This window comes from Aulonocara stuartgranti (genome assembly GCF_965226115.1).
Source record: "Aulonocara stuartgranti genome assembly, chromosome: 8".
NCBI lineage: Eukaryota > Metazoa > Chordata > Actinopteri > Cichliformes > Cichlidae > Aulonocara > Aulonocara stuartgranti.
In genome coordinates, this window is record NC_138959.1 from 12048497 (window position 1) to 12071815 (window position 23319).

The 23319-nt window shown below is 39.2% G+C and overlaps 2 protein-coding genes across 2 annotated transcripts; one reads left to right on the forward strand and one right to left on the reverse strand.

The window, feature by feature from the left end:
* Window positions 1–528: 528 nt before the first annotated feature.
* LOC309713524 (zinc finger CCHC domain-containing protein 24-like) lies at window positions 529–13112 on the reverse strand. Its single transcript, XM_082545218.1, has 4 exons — window positions 12249–13112; window positions 10716–10916; window positions 1884–2048; window positions 529–1574 (listed from the first exon to the last, which is right to left on the reverse strand). Exons 1-4 carry the CDS (start codon window positions 12453–12455, stop codon window positions 1461–1463), a joined length of 687 nt encoding a protein of 228 aa, XP_082401344.1. The 5' UTR covers window positions 12456–13112; the 3' UTR covers window positions 529–1460.
* Window positions 13113–13651: 539 nt separating this feature from the next.
* anxa11b (annexin A11b) lies at window positions 13652–20713 on the forward strand. Its single transcript, XM_082545213.1, has 15 exons — window positions 13652–13782; window positions 15462–15849; window positions 15928–15965; window positions 16143–16286; window positions 16432–16519; window positions 16647–16741; window positions 16824–16937; window positions 17103–17193; window positions 17428–17507; window positions 17635–17691; window positions 17777–17870; window positions 18000–18095; window positions 19183–19241; window positions 19345–19467; window positions 19555–20713. The coding sequence occupies exons 2-15, from the start codon at window positions 15471–15473 to the stop codon at window positions 19612–19614; spliced, it is 1518 nt and encodes a 505-aa protein (XP_082401339.1). The 5' UTR covers window positions 13652–13782; window positions 15462–15470; the 3' UTR covers window positions 19615–20713.
* Window positions 20714–23319: the final 2606 nt, after the last annotated feature.

The following is a 23319-nucleotide window of genomic DNA, read 5'->3' on the forward strand; positions in this document are numbered from 1 at the left end:
GATGTTGGGAAAATATTCTTTCTGAACTATCCTGAGGAGAAGTTCAGAAGCAGGTACAATTTGTATATGTAAAAAAAAAAAAAAAAAAAAAATACAATGAGGTACAAAGAGAGGAGCTATGGTATTGTATGAAGAAAAAAAGAGTGGCAGAAAGTGTATGTGGGCAACAAAATGACTGAGATGTGATAGGAATGACATGAGTTTAACGTGAAGTTAGGATTCACTTCACTCTACATTGATCTCTTGTATATAGTGTAATGGACAGGCTGACAGATGTTCACAGAATGTGGAAATTTAGAGTTGTTAGGCAGGAGGAAAAGAGGAAGAACACACAGGCTTGGTGTGACAAAAGAGGATGCGATGGATGGATGGAGGCCGATCATTTTATTTTTTTAATTATAAGATTACCTGTGATTGTATTTGATGATACTGAAGCCATATATCAGTAAGTTATTCTCTGTAGTCCCCCCTCATGATATGATGTGCTTACATCCTTACTTGAGATGTAGAGATGAGATCAGAAACCGATCACGTTTAAATCAATTTTAATGCAAATATTTCAATAGAGAAGCATCCATCTCATGGGTTATACAAATGAAGGCACATTAAATTTAACACAGTTTACAAGTTAAAGGGTATTTCTGTTCCATACTCATTTATTAGCAAGTCCAGTGAAAAATACCCTGAAAAGCACCACTCACATGCAACCCTTCACTTATCACCGTTTGTTACATTCACTTTTTTTTACTGTCACATGTTATATACTACATTATGACCATAAGCACTTTGGCGAGTCTTTTAGCACTGGGTGCCAAAATACAGTTGCTGTAAGTTACTATTAGAAAAATTTCTACACTGCATATTTAAAACTTTGGAGCCACAAACTACCTGACGAGTGTTTTCCCCATAAACTGTAGCACGTAGTATAAAAGAACTTAATGTTAGTTGACTAATATATTCCTTCACAAAGAGTAATATTCAACAAAATAGTATGGCTTAAAACATATATTAGAAAAATGATGTACCCACCAATACTAATAATACAGAGGACAAGGCAGATATACATTATTACTGCATAACCGTCTTGGTAGACTTGCATATTTTATACAAAAACATTTAAGTTATTTCTGAAATATACACACATGTAAAAGAACCTCTATATGAAAGCTGTTCCAAGAAGTTGCTCACAAGTGAAGAAAGTAAAGTTTCTTAATTCACAGTTGGCTCAAAGTTCAGACTTCAAATGAATATTCACATAATGAAAACCGAGTATCTTACAAGAACCCAGCAAACACAATCTCCACTGATACTACTGAAACCAGAGTCAGAGGGTATTTCATGAAAGCGTGAGATGCATTACTGCACTATAGATGTTGTAGCTTTAGTAACTAAAATATAGCTGTCGTAGCTATGTGTGTTTCATGAAGCTTTGGAGCAGTGTGTTAGGCAAACTGAATGTGTTATTGCACTCGGCGGCAGTAGTAGCCAAGGACTTTGCATTTTTCACACAGGTGCTGCGGATGCTCTTTACTCTGGTCAGACACATCCAACCCATCCGGCTTCTCCAGAGGTCTCTGGAACAAAGAAACTGGAAATTAATGACCTGCATACACAGAAATTGCCAATTAGTCCTAGGTCCAAGAAAGACATGAGAAACAGACAAGCTATGCCATTTGTAAGCTTATATAAGGATAAGACAGAGGTATCTGCAGCTAATGTATCCAAAATTTGAACAATTCACCTTTTTAAAGTCAGTCCTGGCCTCAATGGTCAAGCTACAAAAAAGTGGATTTGATTGCATAGATTGAATACATGTAAAGATTTGATGTGCAGGACCAATGAGCTGTCCCAGTCTCCTGATGCCCTGTGTTCTGATGCATTACCTGCTTGTGAGGGTAAACGTTGATGTGGCACTTGATACATTCTTGTCCCATGTTGGCCCAGGAGTTCCCGCTCATCCACTTCCTCTTGCATTTTGGACATTTATACTCTCCAAAACACCTCTTTTTTCCCTGATAAGGGGTCAGGCCCTCGCCTTTGGGTCGAGCCTGAAAAGAAGAAAAATTATACATGTCTATCACCGCTTTTAACGGGGGAAACCTATGCAATGACCCATTTTTTCTTTGCATGGCAGCCAGTTCAAAGCTTCATGTAATTATAAAACATCCTGATAGCAGAACTGTTGGTGGTCAGGAGAATTTATCGAGAGGGTTTTTTTTTTTTCAGCAATGGGATGATTATGTTTTGTCAAATGATTTGCTTTGGTGCTTTAACAATCCTAAAAGGATTGACTTATATTACAAAGTAATCTAATCAAAGGAAACTTATTTTAGAGGGATATTGTAGGAAATTACAAGACTCTTGGTTCTATGAAAGCAAACAGAAAAGTTTCAGTGGTTAATTCCAAAGATGTTAGATGATATTGTATGTTGTAATTTATTTGCTGGACACAAAAAGAGTCTCAGCTTTCCCATTAGAAATGAACTCCCTCCCTCCAGCTGTGTTCCCAGGAGACTGTAAAGGAGGCCCTAGCCTGCGGAGGGACCAATTGGAGAGGGCTTACTTCTATAGGACAAATACCTTAGGCTATCAGTCATCCCTCCCAGCTGGCCACAATCCTCCAATCAGAACACAAAGACCTTAGCAGGGAGGAAATAAAACCCAGATGAACTCTGCACTGGTGTAACATGACAAAATTCTAAGCCCATCACCGAAAAGAAAAAAGAAAATCCTCTCGACAAGACTGGTTTGAATTAAAAGCATCTCGGATGAAAAGTAGGGCAAGTCAAAATTAAGATCGAATCAGGCCTGAATCCACAACAACAGAGAAGTTCACATAATGCTTTGCTTTTATTTCACCGCAGAAACATATGTCAGGTTCAAAGCTTCTCACTGATCATTTCCAATTTTATTCATTTCCAGGCCTTAATATGTGAAAACAGGTTGTGAAGTTCCATCAGCCAAATCTCTAACTGCTAAATGCGCTGTGAATCATTTTGAAGTATGTGTTTGCCTCATTCGGCCACCAAGGGGCACTATGGGAGATCGCTTTTGATGCTTGCCCTTGTTCTCAAGCATACAGAGACAGCAGACAGATTATCGTTTTCCTGAAGAAGGAAACAGCTTTCACTCTTCAAAACAAGCAAAACAAACTCTACCTAAAGTCTGGAGCCCACAGGGCAGCGAGGGGCACTGCACACGCTGTAGTTTCCACTGCCCTGATCAAAGATGTCACACTGACAGCCAACAAATGAAAACACACTTTTGACCTGGAAGTGAATGGACACTCTCAATGGAAAGCAGGAAAGATTGACTGAATCCATCAGATCAGTGGGCCATTTTCGCATACATATGACACTGTATATACACACATCAGGCTGAACTCTCTTAGTAAGACTTTATTCTTTCTTGTAATTTCTTTAAGTAGGCTTCAGGAATACTTCTCCAGGCTATTTGAAGGACATTCAAAGCTCTTCTTTAGATGTTGGCTGCCTTTTGCTCTGTTCTCTGTGAAGATGATTGCACACTGCTTCAAAAATGTTAAGGTCTGGGCTCTGGGGAGGCCAATCCATGACTTACACTATCCCACTGTGTTTTTTTCTATCCAGATAAGCTTTTACTTTATTGGTAGCGTGTTTGGGATCACTGTCATCCTCAAAAATGAAGCCACTGACAAACAGATGCTTTCCAGATGGTTTTGCATGGTGGATAAATCTTTGAAAATACATTTCTGCGCTCTTCATTTCATCAGTTCTGACACAATCTCTAACACCACTGACTGAAATACAGCCCAAAACCACCTCCTCCTTACATACTGATGCTGTTTTGAATCAGACATTTCAAATTTAAATTCATCACTCCACAAGACCTGTTGCAACTGATTTTCAGTCCAGTTCTTGTGTAATTTGGCATATCTCATCCTTTTCCGCCTGTTTCCCTTCCTTAAGAATGGCTTCTTGACAGCCCCCCTCCCACTGAGACCATTACTGATGAGGCTTAAGATTTTCAGTAAAAAGCCTGTACACAGTTGTGTCCATGTGTAAATAGTACATGTAATTAAGTTATGCCTTCTTATGCCTTTCATTTCATTTAGGCAGCATTTTTACAGCAAGTTACAAGCCATTTGAAGTAATTGCCTTTGAAGCAGTTCCTGATATAGCACACAGCAGAAGCTATCTTCTCCTTCTGCTGTGTGCTATATCAAAATCTGCATTCCTGATATGTAGAAAAGTTAAGGACTGCAGCACTACTAATATCAGCTAAGGCAGCTGGGTTTGGTCTTTGTTTGCAGAGGTTACTTTACTTCCATTGCCTGTGTTTTTTAGACTTGGTGCAGTTTCTGAGAACAATTTTCATTCAATTCAATTTTCTTTGTCATACACAGAAAATAAAACACATAGAAACAAACAGCAGGCCTAAAACCCCAAAACCTTTCAGTCTGAAACCACATGTGAGAAACTCTTTTAAGATAAATAAGTTGTGAAATTCATTTATTATGTGAATTATAACATATTCAGTTTCACAGCCAATACTAATGTTGTCTTATTTAAATTAGCCCCAGACTGCATAGAGGGATGTAAAGCCAGATTTGTAGGCTGCAGCAGATAAGCTTGGCCCAGATCCTTGTAGCCTGGTGAGAGAGACCCAGGAGGTGGCTGCCTCCCTCTGCCATCATCTGGAAACCATCAGGATAAACAATGGACTACTCCAAATCCCCCCCCCCCCCTGTCTCCATTCGCCAGTCCCTCATTCACTCTCCCCTACTCCCATACCCCCACGAGAGAATTCATCCTGGAGAACTCAGCACAGCTAAGCCGACTGGATACCATGTGGTCAATTACTCCACACTAACAAACCCACCACACTCTGTCCCTCGCTGGGTTTAATTTGTGTCAGACCCCCACAGCATCCATGGAGAAGTCCAGCTGTTAAGCAAAGCAAAACAACACAATCATGCCTGGGCTGACCACCGCAGCAAAAGGTCGCCTGTGTTTTAAAGACTCTTGTGCTGATTTAAGAGATAGTTTTCATTATCTTGTGAAATCAACTCTCCAGGAGGGTTAAGAGCAACAAATGCCTCAATTCCCACGAGCCCCAAAGAGAGACTATTAAAACAGCTGCGTTTTTAAGAGGACAAATTTGATGGCAGCAGTAAACCAAAATTCAACTGGTTATGGCTTCTCAAATATGACGATGTGCCGCTTTTTAGTTTTATGTGATTATCAAACAAATATTTAGGGCTTTAGCAGCATTTGTCAAACAAAACTAATTAGAAGACATCATCTTAGGCTGGATTCTAGTTTGTTGAGCAGCTGCTTATTTTAAAAGTGATAACATTACGACGTGCCTACTTTTAAACCTGAGCAACTTTTACAAGGCTGTCTTTTTCACCATAGTGCATATTTTAAAAACTGAAACAAATGTTCCAATTCATAAATAATCAACACATCTGAGTAAGTTTGAATGCCCTAGGGGTTCACAGCTGTTATGAAGAAATAATGAAATAATAATTTAACATCTGATACATCAGCTGTAGTCCATCTAAATAAAAAAAAAAGGATAAAAACTCCATATAACAAACAAATATGCCACAGTCTTTTGCAAACCTAGTGGCGTGCCTACCACTTAAAATATAGGATGTGTCGACTTATGCACTGTTCTCTGAAGAATTGCTCTAACTTGCTTTACTTTGACTCGTTTTGAATAGATGATCCCGAGTTTAATAAAGTTTTTCTAGCAGCTTCACCACGACCGTGGGCTCAAACCACAGAGCAGTGATTCGAGGAAATAAGATATCAGTCTCTTCCTGGCCAGTAGATGCTGACTTATGTCTTACACAATGGTGTTTCCTCTTTTCCAGAGCAAATCAAGGCCAAATGTTCCACTTACGGAAACATCAAGATGTCAAAAGATTCTTTTATGCAGATACAGCCCGAAGCTGTGATCTTTCTGCAAAGCTTTTCTACAAATGTTGCACATTTGAAACACAGAGTGGATGAACTTTTCTTTAATCCAACATGAATATGATTAGATACAAACATCTGGAGGCCAAAGAGCAGATGACTGGTTCTGTAGTGCTTTAGAGTTTTAATCAATCAGACCCAGTGTTGAAAGCACACAGAGCAAGGAGAATGATTATCACACAGACATATGGACATTTTCTATGCATCTTTCTCAAATGCAGGAGTCTGGGGGGGACCAAGCCATTTGATTGGTCCAGAATCTGACTGAGCTCCACTGAACTATAGGTATTATGTTTCTCAAAAGACTGAATGACAGGAACAGATGGTGGGTTGGAACAGCAAAATATGTCCAATTTCAGTTCAATATGTGTTTGAGTAACATTTAGGAAAATATTAAAAACATGGAACCATAATAAAAGTGATCTCTACAGCATTTTTCCTATATGTGTTCCTTAGCCTTGAGCCGACGATACTCTTTATCATATGAAGGCTATCTATCCTGAATTCCAGGGTTTCCCCTATCTTTTGCATCATCCTCAGCAGATGTTTAACCAGAAGTGCCAGGCAGGATATTGTGTGTAGATAAGACAGTTATCACCAGTGAAAACAAAAGGACCACAGCAACAGTAATCAGACAGGGTTACATGAGATTGTCCAGTTCAGTGTCGTTCACTTTATCCAGCCCAAAACGAATCTGATACTCACCTAATTTCAGTCAATTAAAAACTTTGTAAATATTGAGATCATCCTCCTGTAATTTCATTTTATAGTCAAATTACATTTCTCAGAAGTACCAAATACAGTTGAATACTGTTTTATGTTTAAACTTTTGGTTTTTTGGTAAATGCATCATTGCCAAGATCAGAATGCTGACTGGCCTGTATGCCTGTATGCAAACATATAGATCTACATCTAGCTAAAAGACTTTAAACACAAGCAAACAGCTGGACTGTGTTGATCCAAAAATAAAAATAAAACATCTGCCTATCATTAGCTTGCATGATAATTATTAACACTGTGTATCTTGTCTTACATCTAAAAATAGAAAGTGCAAACACAACAAATTAACATTATGTTAAATGTTGGACATATAAGTGGCGCAGCACAGACTAAAAAGACTGAGAACTAAAAATATGTTTATGTTCAAAGGCCAATGATCAGATCAAGAAGTTTCTTTTGTAATCTCTGCAACTAATTTTCAAAGCAGACTTTTCCCCTCCATTCAAGTGTGATTAAACTGTAACAGTAAAGACCTACATGCACTTCCTATGTTACCCAGAAGTTTGCAAAAACGGATGCAGTCATCTCAGTGTAGCTAGAGTTCGTTCGCCACTGCCCTGCACTGACAGAAAGGCGAGAGAGACAGAGATGACTCCAGCCAAGCAGCACTGTGCGAACAATACAGCCTGACTTCCTGACCTTTGGTTCCACAGCCCCTCTGCAGAAACAATGCTCTCCTTATTTATCACAGGCCCTTCCCACCACGCACCCATTTACTGTCAGCACTCTGTCACTTGTGTACTTTCTTTACTGTAAGCAGGTCGAGCTACTTAACTGGGATGAGGACATTAAAATGTGACCCTAAGTTAAAGGGAAAAACCACGTAAACCCTCGATGAGTACCTGTCGTTTGCTTGGAAATGTGAATCTTAAAGACAATATAGTATGAAGGATTTTTAACTTTTTTAAAACTATTTTTCTGCAATCCTAAGACATCAAAAGCATACTAAAAGCATACTAAACTTCAGTTGGCTAAAAATGCCTCAGATTCCAACCAGCGAGAACAAAAAGCAGTTTGTTGATTAGGCACAGCTTCAGACGAACGTTCATCACAACTTCAACTAAAGAGACCTTTTGTCATGGCGACAGCTCCGTAATCATCCCTTTGGGTCTGAAATACTAGCAACACATGATAAAATCTGACATCATTTTTCTAAAGCAGAGCAAGAGTGGCAAAAAGCCAGGAGGAAAAATGGTTTCCAGATTTTGCATAATTTAAAGAGTATAGCAATAAAGCAGAATCGTAAATATCTCTGACAATTCCTTTGACGTTTCAATCGTCTCATGAAGCAAGTAACCCAACGCTCCACAGTGCTGTCAGCACGATGTTAACTATTGAAATGCCAAATGGCAGCATTAGCATTTTCTCTTATACCTAAAACTTTTTATTTTTTTTCATTACCTGCCATGTATTTGTCGTATAATTTTAGACTTGATGTTCCAGAAAATGCTTTTAAGGCTTCAGGCACAGACTTCCTGTGTGGATCCTTCTCTCATCTTACTGAGCCATGACATCCTTTGATTCCTATCCACTGCAGCTCCACAAAATGTTCCCTGTCTCCTAGCGTCAGACTCAGCCTAAAGACTTACTCACAATACACCAAGGTACAAACAGATAATCACAACTTACAGATGAAGATTGTGACGCAGCTTATCTCATAAAAATTCTAAACCTCAAGTTGTGTAAAGCACAACGGCACAATAGTTACTGCTGCTTCGTTAGAGCTCCACTCGTAGCCTGTTGTGTTAAGTTTCTACATTTACCCACTTTCACTGGTTGCTACAGCTTCGTCCACAGTCCAAACACATTCCTGATTTGTATTTGTGGATCTGATAATGTATAGTTATCTTAATTTCTGTGTTAGCCCATGCTTTAGCATAACAGGAAGTGTTGTCAATATTTCTACCAAGTGTCTGTGGCTTTAAAGTGTGTGATTAGGACCTTCTTTGATACACTTAGATGAAGATGTGATTCATGACACCAAAGAAAAATACAGAATATACACCTACTTTTCATAGCAATTGGCAGGTGTTCACAGATGTGAATGTGCGAAGAGCTATAAAGTCACTGCACATGTGCTGTCAGCATTCCTTACATTCCTATATGGGCTGTATTCTGTGCTAGAGTACACTAATCTACCATGTGTTGGCAGAGTCAAGACTTTAGGAGAGAACGATCAAACTCGAGGGAGAAAAAAGAGATTCGTACTCATTGTTTTTGAGTGAAAGAATTGTTTGGAGAATGTGTTTGTTCCTTATATATTAAGAAATAGATAAGAAGTTTGATATCACTCTCACATTAAAACATGTAGGTCATCTGAAATGATAGCTTAATTTAGCTTAGCATAAAAAGAGCAATTGGTGTAGGGTAGAATCACTAGATTCCCTACCAGCTCCTCTAAAGCATAGTAATGCTATCTACAATGTTTGGTTTTTGCAAAAAGCATAAAACCAGTAATTATAAGCAGTTGTGTTCTTTTTGACAGAGCTAAACTGGCTCTCCCCATTTCCCGTCTTTATGCTAACACTGGCTCACAGTCTATAGTATTTCTATGCTACTAGCTTTACAGACATAAAGCTAGCAGCATTCCCATTCACAAGAAAGCAAATGGGTTTAAGCACACACCTAACAGGTATTTGTCACACAGTTTAAAAAAAAGGCTACCTTGTGTTATTAATAACATGCTTTAAATGTTTTATCTAATTAACTGTGATTTAGCATCGGTTAGCATAGTCTTGGTTCAGTGCAAAATCTCAGCCTAAAATCTTGGTAGCTGTTAAAAGGTGATCACATTGGGTTTACTATTTAATTAACTTTAACCTGCTTATAACTACTTCAAACCAACTTTTAACCCATTTTTATTTTTCCATGCTGTTTGTGCTTGAGGGTCTGCTGTTGCTCTCCTCATACTGGACTTTCCATGCACATGGAAAGGTGGGAAACTCCCAGAACGGAGCCAAATATGATTTGCTGCAAATGGAATAGCAATCTTCTTTTGACTTTTTCTGAAAGTCTCAAACTGCTATTGTTATATGTCGCCCCCAAAAAGAGATTGATATTCTTAAAAATATGTTTAACTTGGCTTTTCTGATAGATGGAACTTGACAAACACTAAAATAACTGAAACTGATTACCCAGTATTATAGTCTGTGGTATTATAAAAGGAGGTTGCTGCTTTCAGATTTTGCAAAAAAAAAGCAATTTCTACTTTAAAAAAAAAAAAAAAAAGCTACCTAATCACTAGCCATGTTTGGAGAGGGATATCCTGTGTGACATGGTATTACAAGATATCTATCTATATATCGCTAGACAGAGAGTGTGTGTGTGTGTGTGATTCAGTTGGATAAGCAGAAAAAAGGATGGATGGGTGGATGGATATATAGATACATTTGATTAGTAAAAGTTGACCTGCTATTTTAAATTCAAGTTTTTGCTTCTTTGTTTCTTGGACACATCCTGTCCATCAGTCATTTTATTATTTCTATTACACCTAACAAATGTCAAGCATTTCCTTCAGAACATGATCAATGGGGAACCACAGCTGCACATAAAGCACTGGTAATATTTCTTTCATGTTTGGAGTGGAGGTCGTGCCTAGTTCCACAGAAAAACCTATCATCTTTCATTAAGGCCAGCACCGAGATCCAATCTGGCATCTGCTGCTCATTACCAACCTGTGGTGGTACACCTAATTCAAATATGTGCTGAGGACTGGATTTCACACTAAAAAAAAAAGAATAATACAAACATAATACTCTAACTTGGAATGTAGAGTTTAAATTGAGTGCAGTACAATTGTGAAAGAATACCTAGAAATGTGACAAAGAAACTGGATGTGATTTGTTGGATTTGTCATCACATTTACTTTACAAATGTATTATTCATGCAGCACGTCACATGCGTTTGATAGACAGCTCAAATGAGCCACATATTGTGCAGCTGTTTGATGTAAAGTGTCACTGTGTGTCTCACCTGAGGGCAGTCTTTGATGTAGTGTCCTTTGTTGAAACAAAGGTGGCATAGGTAGTTGGGTGGCGGCCTTTTGCTGGGCTTCCGTGTCTCAGGAGACAGGGAAAGGTCTGAGAAATGGTCTGCCAGTGAGCTCAGGCCATCCACAATATTGTTGAGAGATCCATAAGGTGAAGTCCTCTTGTAGAAATTATTGTTCAAGCTCTATCAGAGAAAAGCAACGCCCCCCACCCAAACAAATCATAATTATTTTTCCATTGATACGCGCTCTTAACTATGTCTACAAATGTCCGAAGCTCATAAGTAATGCCCAACATAACTTCCAAAAGGCCAAGGTAGTGTATTCAAATAGCTTCAAAATCAATCAAAACACAGAAATACTCAACTATCAGAGGTAAAAACTGTAAGATTTTTACTTTGGAGTTAGCAGATTTTGGCTTTTTTGTTTGACAGATGGTTGTTTAATTTTTGATTTTACTCATTTCATCAGTTTTAGCTCTACACAAGAGTGTTTGCCATATCCCCAAAACACAGAAAGTTACAGAAGGTTATTGTTGTGACTCTGCTATAAAAGAACATTTCACGGGGTCTGTCAGTCCATCACCCTGATTGATTCTCCTGTTTGTCTCCCTGACAGTAGCCAACCTTATTTGATTTCTGCAGATGTGCAGTCCTTACTGTGTGAACCAATAGTGTCCATTTCCTCATTAGAACAAAATGCCTTTGTCATGCATTCTTACAAATGGTTCTTCTGGCACGACATAATCAGCATCATTGTGCTTCTAGAGGAGATGGGTGCTATGGCACTGCAGGGCCAACCAACATGAAGAACAGCCTGCGGACACTGTTTACTCTGAAGGCATCGCACAATAACGAATTGTGGTCAGATGCACATGTGCTTTAGAGCAGTGAGATCTTATGCAAGAGACAGCAAACCACTAGATATCTTGGCATGCGTGAAGTTAAAGCACACACGCCAGATATGTGGAAATGTCTCATGTCTCAAGTAAAAACTTGTGGATTTAGATGTCAAAATTTAAAGAAAACATCACAAAGTACTCAGTTTGTTTAAAAAAAATCCTTATCTCTTTCTTCAATTAGTCAGTAGTTTATTAAGCACTGAATTAACACTGTATACCGCTCTAACCATGCAGAGGCCAAGGGGCTGGGGTGGCTAACTCTAACATTTTTGAAAGCTTGTGAGAGGTCTTTCTCAACCTACCATTCCCCCGTCTGGCTGACACCAGAACAGTCTGAACACACTCAGGCACTATATCTGGGTACAAAACGCATATTCATATGCTACCCAGTCACCGCAGGGCAACCCAAATGAAGGCATGCAGGTGAGGTTTGCAGTATGGGCAGCAAAGTAACCAAGGCTGAAATATCTGAGAAGAACATTCAGGGAGAGACTTGCAGCAAATAAATAAATAAATAAATAAAGAATAACATTAAAGATAAAGATTTAATCCAAATACGGAGATAATAACCTGCCATCGCAACTTAATGATTGAGACAGCATCACATGCGTTCTACCTCACTGCTCAGATGGAAGAAGTTGTTGAGATAGTTGGAGCTCAGATCAGCTGCGCTGCGCTTGGAGGTGCTCACGTCCAGAGGAGAGGAGTCCGACTCGACTTTGAAGCCGTCAAAAGCGCTACTCGGCGTGTCTTGTAAGGACATGTAGACCCAGCTGAGAAGCTGCGCGGGCTGGTACACACCAGTCTCTACGGCAGACATCATGGTGTCTTCTGGAGGTCTGCGCCTCTCCTCTTAAAACAGCACCGTCAGAACCGCCGGTTTCTCTGGACAACCCAACTTCTTCCAGTCATCCCCCTGCAGCGCCTGACTGGGCGTAATCTCTGCGTGTGTTCACCTGGGGGAAGCCCTGGGAGGAGGACTCCACTAACAGGAGAGAAGTCACGGGAGGGGCTCGGTGTAAGTTTGAAATGGAAAGGCTGTATGGCAGCTGGAGGACTGGAGCAGCAAACAGGCAAGGACTCTGCGTTGCGTCACAGAGAATAGGAGGGCCAACATGAGTTTGCATCTCTTTCTGATTACCTTCGCTGGCATCTGTATTAAGAAGGGAACTTCTTTGTACTTGTTTAATCGTCTAAATATAACGCAAGTGATGATGATAATTTTTTTTAAAAAGCCACATTAAACTTATATGAGATTTCACATATTTACAAAAGTGCTTTATATTTCTTTTGTTTAATATCTAAACTTCATGTCGAGTTTTCAATTCCTTCATTCGTGAGAGTGTCGATAAACTTCTTCATGTTTACTATAATTAATGATTTCCAGATATAAAACGCACACAAAATTGCTTTGGTGTCAGCTCAAAGTGGATTTGAGCTGATGAAAAGCCCAGTGGATTATAATGAGGAAGTGGGCTGCTGCCATCTAGTGCTTCATACTGACTAATTCAGTAAGAAAGCTAAAATGTCGTGCTAAAACATGTAATAACCCCATGACTTGTAAAATAGTGTTGTTTTTTTATTGCCCACGCGTGTTTTTTTTTTTTAAATAATGTGTTTAACCATTCATTTTGGAGGCTCAAAATAATCTAAATTACGATCCAAATGAAAGGTCTGGGGATGTCCTACCCGCTATGATTCATGCTTTTTTAAATAACAATTTGTATTATACAAGAGGTCATGTGGCCCAGAGACATGAAAATGGAAATTTAAAAAGTAAAAGTAAAAGTGTGATGTGGAAGCTTGGGGCATTTGCAGTGCATACACAGAAACCCCCTGTTTGCATAGATACACAGGTTTCATTGGGGGGTAGATTCATTATAAAACACTTTTTATTTACAAATCATCTTTTGGTTTTTGTCCCTGTATGGAAGCAACTTTAATCAATTAAAGCCAAACAATGTTCCAGTGCTCAGTGTGGAGAGAATGACACATCACAGCCCTCTGACTCAACAGTGGTCTCTATCTCCAGCGGTAACAACAAGCAAAGCAAAGGTTATTACTGCTAGCACGGAAACTAGGACCCACCCACATTCAGGCTGGTCTCTCCCTGCCTGGCTCTTCCTGGATCTGACGCCCGCATCTGCCAAGTAAGTAACTCTAATCTATAGTTTTTTCCACTGCAATATATTTAAAACAAATATTTCTTTACGTTGCAATAAACAACAGCGAGGAACTTGCAGAAATGTAGCGGCTCATTTTGGCTGTTGACTTTTTTTTGTTTCGTTTAGCTTTGCCTGATCAAACAAACAGCCGTTTAATGGTGACGTTACCAGATAGCAACTAGCAATTAACTTTCTGCTTTGGGGACGTCACAGCGGCACGCTAGCGCTTGTAAAATGTATGTAAGGAATTAAAATAAATATTTTATTAGTCGCCCAGGCCGGATGCTACATGCTAAAGCAGTAACTCGGTTTGAAAGTGTTGTGTAACGTTAACGGACGGCTGGGTCGTTTCTGCTCTTCTGCGTCAGGGCACACGGTTAAATCACTTAATGCTTCTTACCATCACGAACGGGCCAAGGTTTTTATTATTATGCGTTTATCATTGAACAGTAAAATCATAGCTGGTTAGTTGAGAAAATGCAGGCCTGTGATGCTCTCACGAGTATAAGGACTTTGATTTTACTGCTTTTGACGTTAAAAGAGCTTTTCGACGTTCAAAGTCGAAACATGTACTACACATACAACAGTTAGTTGTTTTTAATTACTGTAGGAATTTATGTGAGTTCCCCCTCGCTTACGTATTTTTTCTGTTGCCTAACTGGTGGTATTTACTACGAGTGCCCGTGGCATTGTTTCAAAATACTGAGAAAATAAAACCTGAAAAGCAAGGGAGTGTCAGCAACCAAATGTTTTCCAAGAACTCATTTGTAACACACCCTTGGTCTTTCTGTTCAAACTAAAATCAGTAATTTCGAAAAATCGTCTTTTGTTTGGCTGTCGTTAACTTTTTAAGTTGTGTTTACGCACTTGTTCTTGCAAAATACATGCATTCCTTTTTAAGGAAGGAAGGTCTTTTATCGACACATTGCAAAATATGAACAGATAAAGAATAACAACGTAGTAAATAGGTACATTCATTGAAATTCAAGCATTTTTGTCTTCGTTTTAACTCATGAAAATCATATCTTTAGACATCTTTTTAAACTGTATGGACATTGCTTCAACTTCACACTCAAACTGTTTGATAGTTTCACTTCACAAACACAAACCCAAAATATTTTCCTGCTGGTATGCACAATGACAGTTTTGAAGTTACAGAAAGCATGCTTTGCATATAGCTCAGCAGCTCATTATCTTTTGCCCTGAACAAAATTTGTTCTGTTTAGAATTTCTTTGACATGCAGACTATAAGATTCAGGTATTAAACCACTCACCTTTCACTTAGCAGAATCTAATCAGCTTTGTCCAAATAACATTATTATTTATTAAGATTTGGCAACTGTTGCTTGTTCGCATTATTGAGGGTTTATATTATATTGTTTTCTGAGAATGGGGAAGCAAAAGTTGCACAGTTTCATAAACAGTGAACACATTGCAATGTCATTATCATATGACAGGGATACGGATCAGTGGAAGTGGTGAGAGACATTTAAACAATTTCCTATTGTCTTGGGGAAAATGTTTGTTTTGTTTCTGCTCTATATGAGATTTAACGAGCCCATTCAGTAAACATTCTTTAGACAAAAACATAAATTCCCTGAAAAAGTTTTACATAAAAACAAATATTTACACAGTGATAGTCTCCAGCTTTATTTCACCTCCAGGTTTTGAAGATGAGCTACCCAGGATACCCTCCTCAGTCTGGAGGATACCCACAACAGGCGGGAGGCTACCCGCCTCAACCAGGGGCATATCCTCCCCAAGCAGGTGGCTATCCACCAGCAGCAGGTGGCTATCCACCAGCAGCAGGTGGCTACCCTCCTGCAGCAGGTGGCTACCCCCCTGCAGCAGGTGGCTATCCACCTGCAGCAGGAGGCTTCCCCCCACAGGCAGGCGGATACCCACCCCAGGCAGGTGGTTACCCACCAGCAGCAGGGGGTTATCCACCCCAGGGGGGTGGTTACCCCGCTCCAGCTGGAGGCTTCCCTCCCCAAGCTGGTGGATACCCTGCTCAGCCTGGAGCAGGAGGTTATCCATCCATGCCTCCAGCAGGTGAGGCTCCAAGAAGAAGGCATGACAGATTACATTTGTGAGGTACTATTCTTTCTTTAAGCCAATATTTTCTTTCAGGTGGAGGCTGGGGTGCAGCACCAGGTGGCTATGGAGCGGTATGTAAATTCTTATCTCACTCTTCACCTCTTACGTGTCAGCTCGCTAATACTATATGGACTGGCTCAGGCTAAATCTCATTTGTTTAAGTTTCCTTATCTTTACCATTCCCATCTGAACCTTATTTGTTTAATATGCATTTGTCACCATGTACTTAGCTGTCCCTTCATTTGCAGCCAGGAGGAGCTCCGCAGGGATATCCAGGAGGCCCTTCCCCAGGCCAACCCATGCCAGGTTACCCAGGAGCACCTGCCACTAACCCTTCAATGCCTGGATATGGAAGTGGGGGTCCCTCCAACCCTCAGGGCCCTGCCATGCCTGTAAGATGTGGCAGGTGCATGCTGTGGTATTTAACACAAATAGAATTACCACAGCATACACACTTGTTACTGTGTTGAATTTTATCATGTCAGATATATGTATAATTTATTTATATATGTGTTTATCATTTCTTATGCTTTTTAGACAGGGTACAGGGGTTCTATTAAAGACTTTCCAGGGGCTGATCCACTGAAGGATGTTGAAGTTCTTCGAAAGGCAATGAAGGGTTTTGGTCAGTAAAATATGCATTTGAGTATGCTAAACCCATCAGATATAATATTGTTTCCCATTAGCAGTTCATTTGCTCCTTCTCCTTTTACACATCATAAATTGATTCTAACAAAATAACATCTTGACAGGCACCGATGAAAATGCCATTATTGAACTTCTGGGAAATCGTTCAAAAAAGCAGAGGGTTCCATTGATAGCAGCTTATAAAACTACTTACGGAAAGGTACTTTCATAAATAATAATGCTTTTGTGACAGTTTTATCTTAGCTGACTTTGCAGTCAGATGTTTCTGTTTTTCTGCTTAGGATTTAACCAAGGATCTGAAGTCTGAGCTAACTGGAAACTTTGAAGATCTGGTTCTTGCCATGCTGAAGACTCCAGCACAATTTGATGCATCTGAACTCAGAGAGGCTATAAAGGTTGGAAGCTCATGCGGTTGTCTCAGTAAATGGTTTCAGTTTTGGTTTTCCTGCCCAAACCACAATATCTCGCTCATCGTGCATTAGGAAAATAAGTGAATGTGAAATGGCTGGCTGCAAATGAATGTTGATCGCATTCGCTATGCTTTTCTGTAATTGTTTTAGGGTGCAGGAACTGATGAGGCTTGTCTCATTGAGATTTTGTCATCACGCTCCAATTCAGAGATTCAGGAAATTGCCAGAATCTACAAAGCTGGTGAGTTTTAATGTTGTCTTTTCTACTTTTTATTCAAATTCTTGTTGGAAGACATTATTAAGACCTGTTTTTTTTTTTTTTTATTAATGTAAGGGTATATTTTGCTTTAAGCTGAGCAGGCTTATTTGATCAACAGGTAAATAATGAATTCTGAAAAAGTCAGTGTCTGAAATGTCCTATGCAAATATTATGGAAATGAATATATTTTCCTAAAAAGCCCCTCCTTCCTTCCAGAGTACGGGAAGAGCCTGGAGGATTCTATTAGCAGCGACACGTCTGGACACTTTCGCAGACTCCTGGTGTCTCTCTGTCAGGTAGCATCAGCACATTTTGCTGGACTTACAAAGAGCTTTCTCATAAAGGGAAGTTCTGACCTAACTTCTGCACTGTGCCACATAATGTTTTTCTGCTCTCAATGCTACTTCCTTCTATTCTCTCTAGGGAAATCGTGATGAAAGGCCAAATGTTGACATCTCTTTGGCCAAACAGGATGCTCAGGTACTTGTTTAAAGATGGCTTCGTGTCCTCAACGCTCTCTGAAAGCAAATGCAAGCCATAATTATCCTTCTCCTTCTTTCCTCAGAAACTGTATGCAGCAGGAGAAAATAAGGTGGGAACTGATGAGTCTCAGTTTAATGCCATCCTGTGTGCTCGCAGCAAGCCTCACCTTAGGGCAGGTGTGTAGCTCAGGAAGTTTACTATTTTGTTTTCAGTGTCATAAATAGAATCGCTTTAGCACATATGCTTTTAAACCTTTAAAGAATTACATTGTAACTGTCATGCTTGTGTATCTTGTCTTTGAATAGTCTTTCAGGAGTACCAGCATATGTGCGGGAAGGACATTGAGAAGAGCATCTGCGGGGAAATGTCTGGCAATCTTGAGTCTGGCATGGTGGCTGTGGGTACGTTCTTTGGATCTCTTTTTTCCAAGCCTGGACCAAACTGAAGCGACTTTCCAAAGACATGCAAAAGCTTTAAGTATATATTAAAGCCACTGGTTGAGGTTGTTCTGCAAGACTTTCCTATAAATACTATGCAGGTGCAATACAGGCAGCTGTTTGACCTAAATACATGATTGAAAGCAAATGGTGGCAAGACAGACTGAAGACTACACATTGGTTTTTATGAGGCATTTTAAAATTAGAAACTGATTCTTCAATCTGTTAAATGTCAGCAAACACTTCTTGAGGGCTTTGTAGAATCAACTAAGTTATATTTCCAGCTGTATATTAAAGCTAGAAATATAAATGAGGTAAAGACTTAAACTGAGGAAGAGGATACGACACCCTCATTCACTGGCGACTTTCATCATAAGTGTTGAAAGTGTTTGACTGGCACCATAAGCTCGCCAAGCAAGCTCACAAGTGAAGTAAAGCGTAGTTTGTTAAATGTATATAGCAACTACAACATGCACTTACATTTCTAGGTAGGTATACGTCAGGGATCTACACCAGGTTAGACTTGACAGACCTGACACATTGCAACATTTAAACAGTGCTCGGTTGGTACTGTGGAGCCCACAGTCTGCTAAGAAAACGTCCTTCAAAGCCTTCACCAGCCTGAACCGTTTATGCAAGGCCCGATTGGTCTACACTTTTATGTTATTTACCTTAAATTCAGAACCTGCCATTTGAGTACTGCAGCAGAATCGAGACTCAGACGTGAGCCTGCGCAAACTGTAGCCTTAGTTTCCTGTTCTTAGCTGACAGGAATGGTCTTCTGCTGCTGTAGACCTGTAGATGCTGTAGATCTCATGTTGTTTGTGCTCTGCATTCATTAAAAATAACCAAGGTAGTAAAACCACAAATTGGGTCAGTTACACAACCTTATTGGCGGACACAATATAAACTAAATATGTACAGAAGTGTCTCATGTTCCATCCATTCAATTTTCACGGTCTTTTCTTTTTAAGCGTGCTATGTCTTCTTGGTTTATATGTACAACAGCATCTTCTGCTCCTTTATTTATCTTTCATTTGACTTTTTTTAGTGAAGTGCATCAAGAACACCCCCGGTTACTTTGCAGAGAGGCTCAATAAGGCCATGAAGGTACATCTGTTGTCTGTCATCCCTCGGATAATTAGTTTAGTGCTCTGATTTTGTGAAGAGAGAATGGAGAAGACATAAACGAGGTATTACATTGTGCTCACAGGGAGCAGGGACAAAGGACAGAACCCTCATCCGTATCATGGTGTCCCGCTCCGAGGTAGATATGTTGGACATCAGGCAGGAGTATCTGAAGACCTACGGAAAATCACTGTACACTGATATCTCAGTAAGTCCCACTGTTTTTGTCATTTTGACGATCAAAGCTTAATCACCGTGTGCTTGTTATGTGATGCGTTTTCTCTGGATTTCTCAGGGTGATACCTCTGGGGATTACAAGAAGCTGCTGTTGAAGCTGTGTGGAGGTAGTGACTAAAAAGCACCAAGACCCCAAAGGAGCGTGTCTCAAAAGGACATCATATACATCCACACTGAAACAATGTTATATGACCTTATATTCCGTTTGTTGCATGCATTTAGTGCCATTTTTCTGATTATTACATCAAATCAACATATATATTTTTGATTCTCTTAAATTACATAGTTTTTGCTACTGTATTGCATTTATTCATATTTTAAAGGTGCATTAATATATTTCTTTTTACACAAAAGGTTGAGTGGTAGCCAACAAAATGTGTGTGTGCCTGAAATTAACTAAATTACTGCAATGACTATATTACACAATAATATTTAAAATGTACTTTAGTTTGTAGGAAACCTATTTTGGGGTAACAGTAGAACTTCACAAAGTAAAAAGAAAGTAAGATCTGAAAAAGAGCTAGTGTGCCATGTGACTAATTTTTGCAATCCATATAGAAAGAAATATTTAGTACAGCGCTTTGTGAATGTATTGCCAAGCATTGCAACTGTGTGTACCTACTTACAAAGGTGTATGTTATTATTGTATATGCATATGATCATATCCCAATCAATCAATCATTCTCTGAATGTAAGAAATAATATTTGCATCTCTCCTGTAATGGGTGTTTGTTTTAGTTAACTGAAATTTAACTCTTGCTTCCAAGTCTATGCAAATTAGTTTATTGCCAATCAACATTTATTTGCCTTTCACTCAGTGCTGAAACGCCAAAGCCTAAAGACAGATCATATTGTGCCGTTCGAGTAAGCCTGTGGACCTACGCAATTATTTTCTTTTGTTTTGTCTAGCAAACATTCGATAATCTTAGTTGTATGGCTACAGGAAGTTATCCATATTCTGTTTCTCAATATTTTGTTTAGTCTTTCAACAGTGTCTGATTTGTATGCTTTACTGCCAGCAGAGGGCTCTTAGTTCACACAAACTATGTCACCTCTGTAGAATTGATCTGCCTGAACTAACTTTTGCTGAGTATTTCCTGCACTAACTACTTTGCTTTGTAACATAATAATTGTCAAAATTCAGTGGATGCCTTAAGAAAAAAAAAAAGGAAAAACAACCACCTTTGATTTCAATAAAAAAAAAATTTGGCACATTTTCTTTGTGAAATGGGATTGTGTGTTTTGCATGAAAAATGACTGCGTGTGGATTTTGTGCTCTAAGCAGATGCACAATGAACGATTTGCATGTCAAAGCCAGTCTCATTTGCACCACCTAGGTCTGTATTACAGCGAGTGGGTAAGCCCCCTCCACCTCTGAGCATCATGAGCGGCAGCCTCTTGTCAAAAGGTGTGAATAATGTGGCTTACATAAGTTCTGTTTGTGCGTGCGTGTTTGCTTTATAATCTGAGAAGGGGAGAGAAATTCATTCAGGTGTGCTTTGAAGCTCAAGTGATATGGAGCGGAGCTTCATAGAGCTTTTCTCAAGGCTATAAATAGTGTCCATATTGGAGACACGGGTGTCCTAAAGTTGTCTTTCTGTTGTGTTCAGTGGCCTCGAAGTGCAGCCTCAGAGGGGATGTGTTCGTGAGACAAATAGCTTCTTTGCAAACCTTGCTTCTTGTACACTTTCTAACTTTTCATATACACCCGAAATGAAAACAGTCCACCAGCCTGAGGACAAAGAATGATAAATATTTGATGTTGGCATTTGTGTATTTTCTCTCTAGCTAAGATTTTGCACTGATATCTCGTGAAAGATATAGGTCAAAGTGAAATCAAATGGGGGAGAGAGGAGGGCTTCCATTTAGCTTGCTTTTACTTTAAGAGGAGGACAGAACACTTCCGTGATCCTGATTTCTAGACAAAGTGCTTTAATTATTAACTTGTCGATGTGATGGCATAGTGGATGATGCACTCTTTATGGAGCTTGGGACACAAAGACGTCTGTCCACGTCACTGGGCCAAGTGGAAGGTGCAATAGCTGTGAAGAGCAGCCTGAACTAGGCCTTAGCCTGAGGCTTTTTTTCTTATATTACTTGTAATGAAATTTTAAGAGCTTCTCTTAAAACTTGTAATATCACAAAACAAAGGTCTCAATAAAGGTTTATTTCAGACGCAGTAAATCTGCAGTTCATCACCAGCCTTTTAATACTATCATATAAACAATCAGTGTGAGTAAGTATTGAGCAATTTCTTTTTTTATTTGCAGTGGATTTTCTCCAGCCATCCAGTGAGGATTGTGCAGCTAAGTGACATTTGGTTGCCAGGGACCTAATCCTGCTTTAAACTTCATGAGTGCATATAAGCAAATTACAAACCCAAGGATTAGATGAACAACACATAATGAGATGTAGCAGCAGATATCACTATCCAGCATGCAGAGTGGCAGCCTGTGGGGCTTGAGGCTCTTCCTCTGATTTTTGACAGAGTGAGAAAATAAATCCTGTCCAACCATATGCTTTTATTTGTGTGTCAGGAGAAGCAATATACCAGAAGACAGCGTAGAACTCTATAAATTGCTCCCACTTAATGTTAAAAGCAAATGCAAGATTTCAGTGTTTTGAATCTGTTTGATGCTTTTAGGAATTTACATAATTCCTAAACATTGCAACTTGTTTTCTTGGTAAGCGGTGAATAGATTTCCCTGCAGGGAAAAGAAATTAGTGCTGTTGTTACATAATTGTTAAAGCTGTTTCGAATTTAAGAGGGGAAATGTATAGGCACACTGTGTACCACGTTAAGCTTTAGCAAGCTCTAGCTAAGAGTGAAAATCCTCATAAAGGGAATACGCTCTAGCTCTATGTTAAAAAGTACTAGCAATTATCATAAACAAGCTTTAAGTAGATTTCCACACATCTCCAGTTTAGCTGTGAACACATATAGATATAGACATATAATCTTACATTTAATATTGCTGTCTGATTCTAAACAATTTCGTTTTCGTAAGGATTTTATCTTTTTGTGACGTCTCCCTCCTTTGAGACCTGATGGATTATGTGGAGCAGAATAAAGCTTGCAGAGCGGGGCAGTTGTGTCAGGGGACAATCCAGATGAGAAACAGGCAACTACAATCTGGAGGTATAATCTCCTCACAAAAAAGAGAGATCAAATCATGAAATAAGAGCTGCTAGATTTCCCTTGTAATCAAATAATAGCCTATTCAGATGCCCACAATGTATGTGTGGGATTTTCTGAGCAGACTGGGTTTTAAGAAGTCAAGCAATGTCCGATTTGTAATCTAGTAATATTTACATTTAAAACTGCTTAAGTGTTAAATGTGTTTGAATTTGCATCCATAAAATTGCTACCTAATCATTAGCTGTGTTTTGGAGAGTGAATCACTGTATTACATGGTATGACTTGATGTGATAGTAGAAACATATGATAAACTCTTATAAAATGTACAACAAAGTCATAATAAGTGTCATCCACTGTATCTAATACAATGTGTGTACTGGCATATAGTTATTTTATTTTATTAAAACCTTCAGCCAGTTAGTAATTATCATTAGAATAAATAATAATAAGAAAATTCGGAGGAGAAGATCATCTGGTAATTTTGTGATTTTAGAGCAGTGCACAACCTTTCATCAGTAGGTTTTACTGTAGAGATGACCTGTGATCAGTGACTGTTTCACCAAAAGTACATTTGTCGGCCAGAAACAGTATTTCACTAGAAAAACTGAGAAGTGAAAAATGATCTTGTTCAACAGAATATATATGATTTTATTTTATCACCCTTCATATTCTTCTTGCTGCACA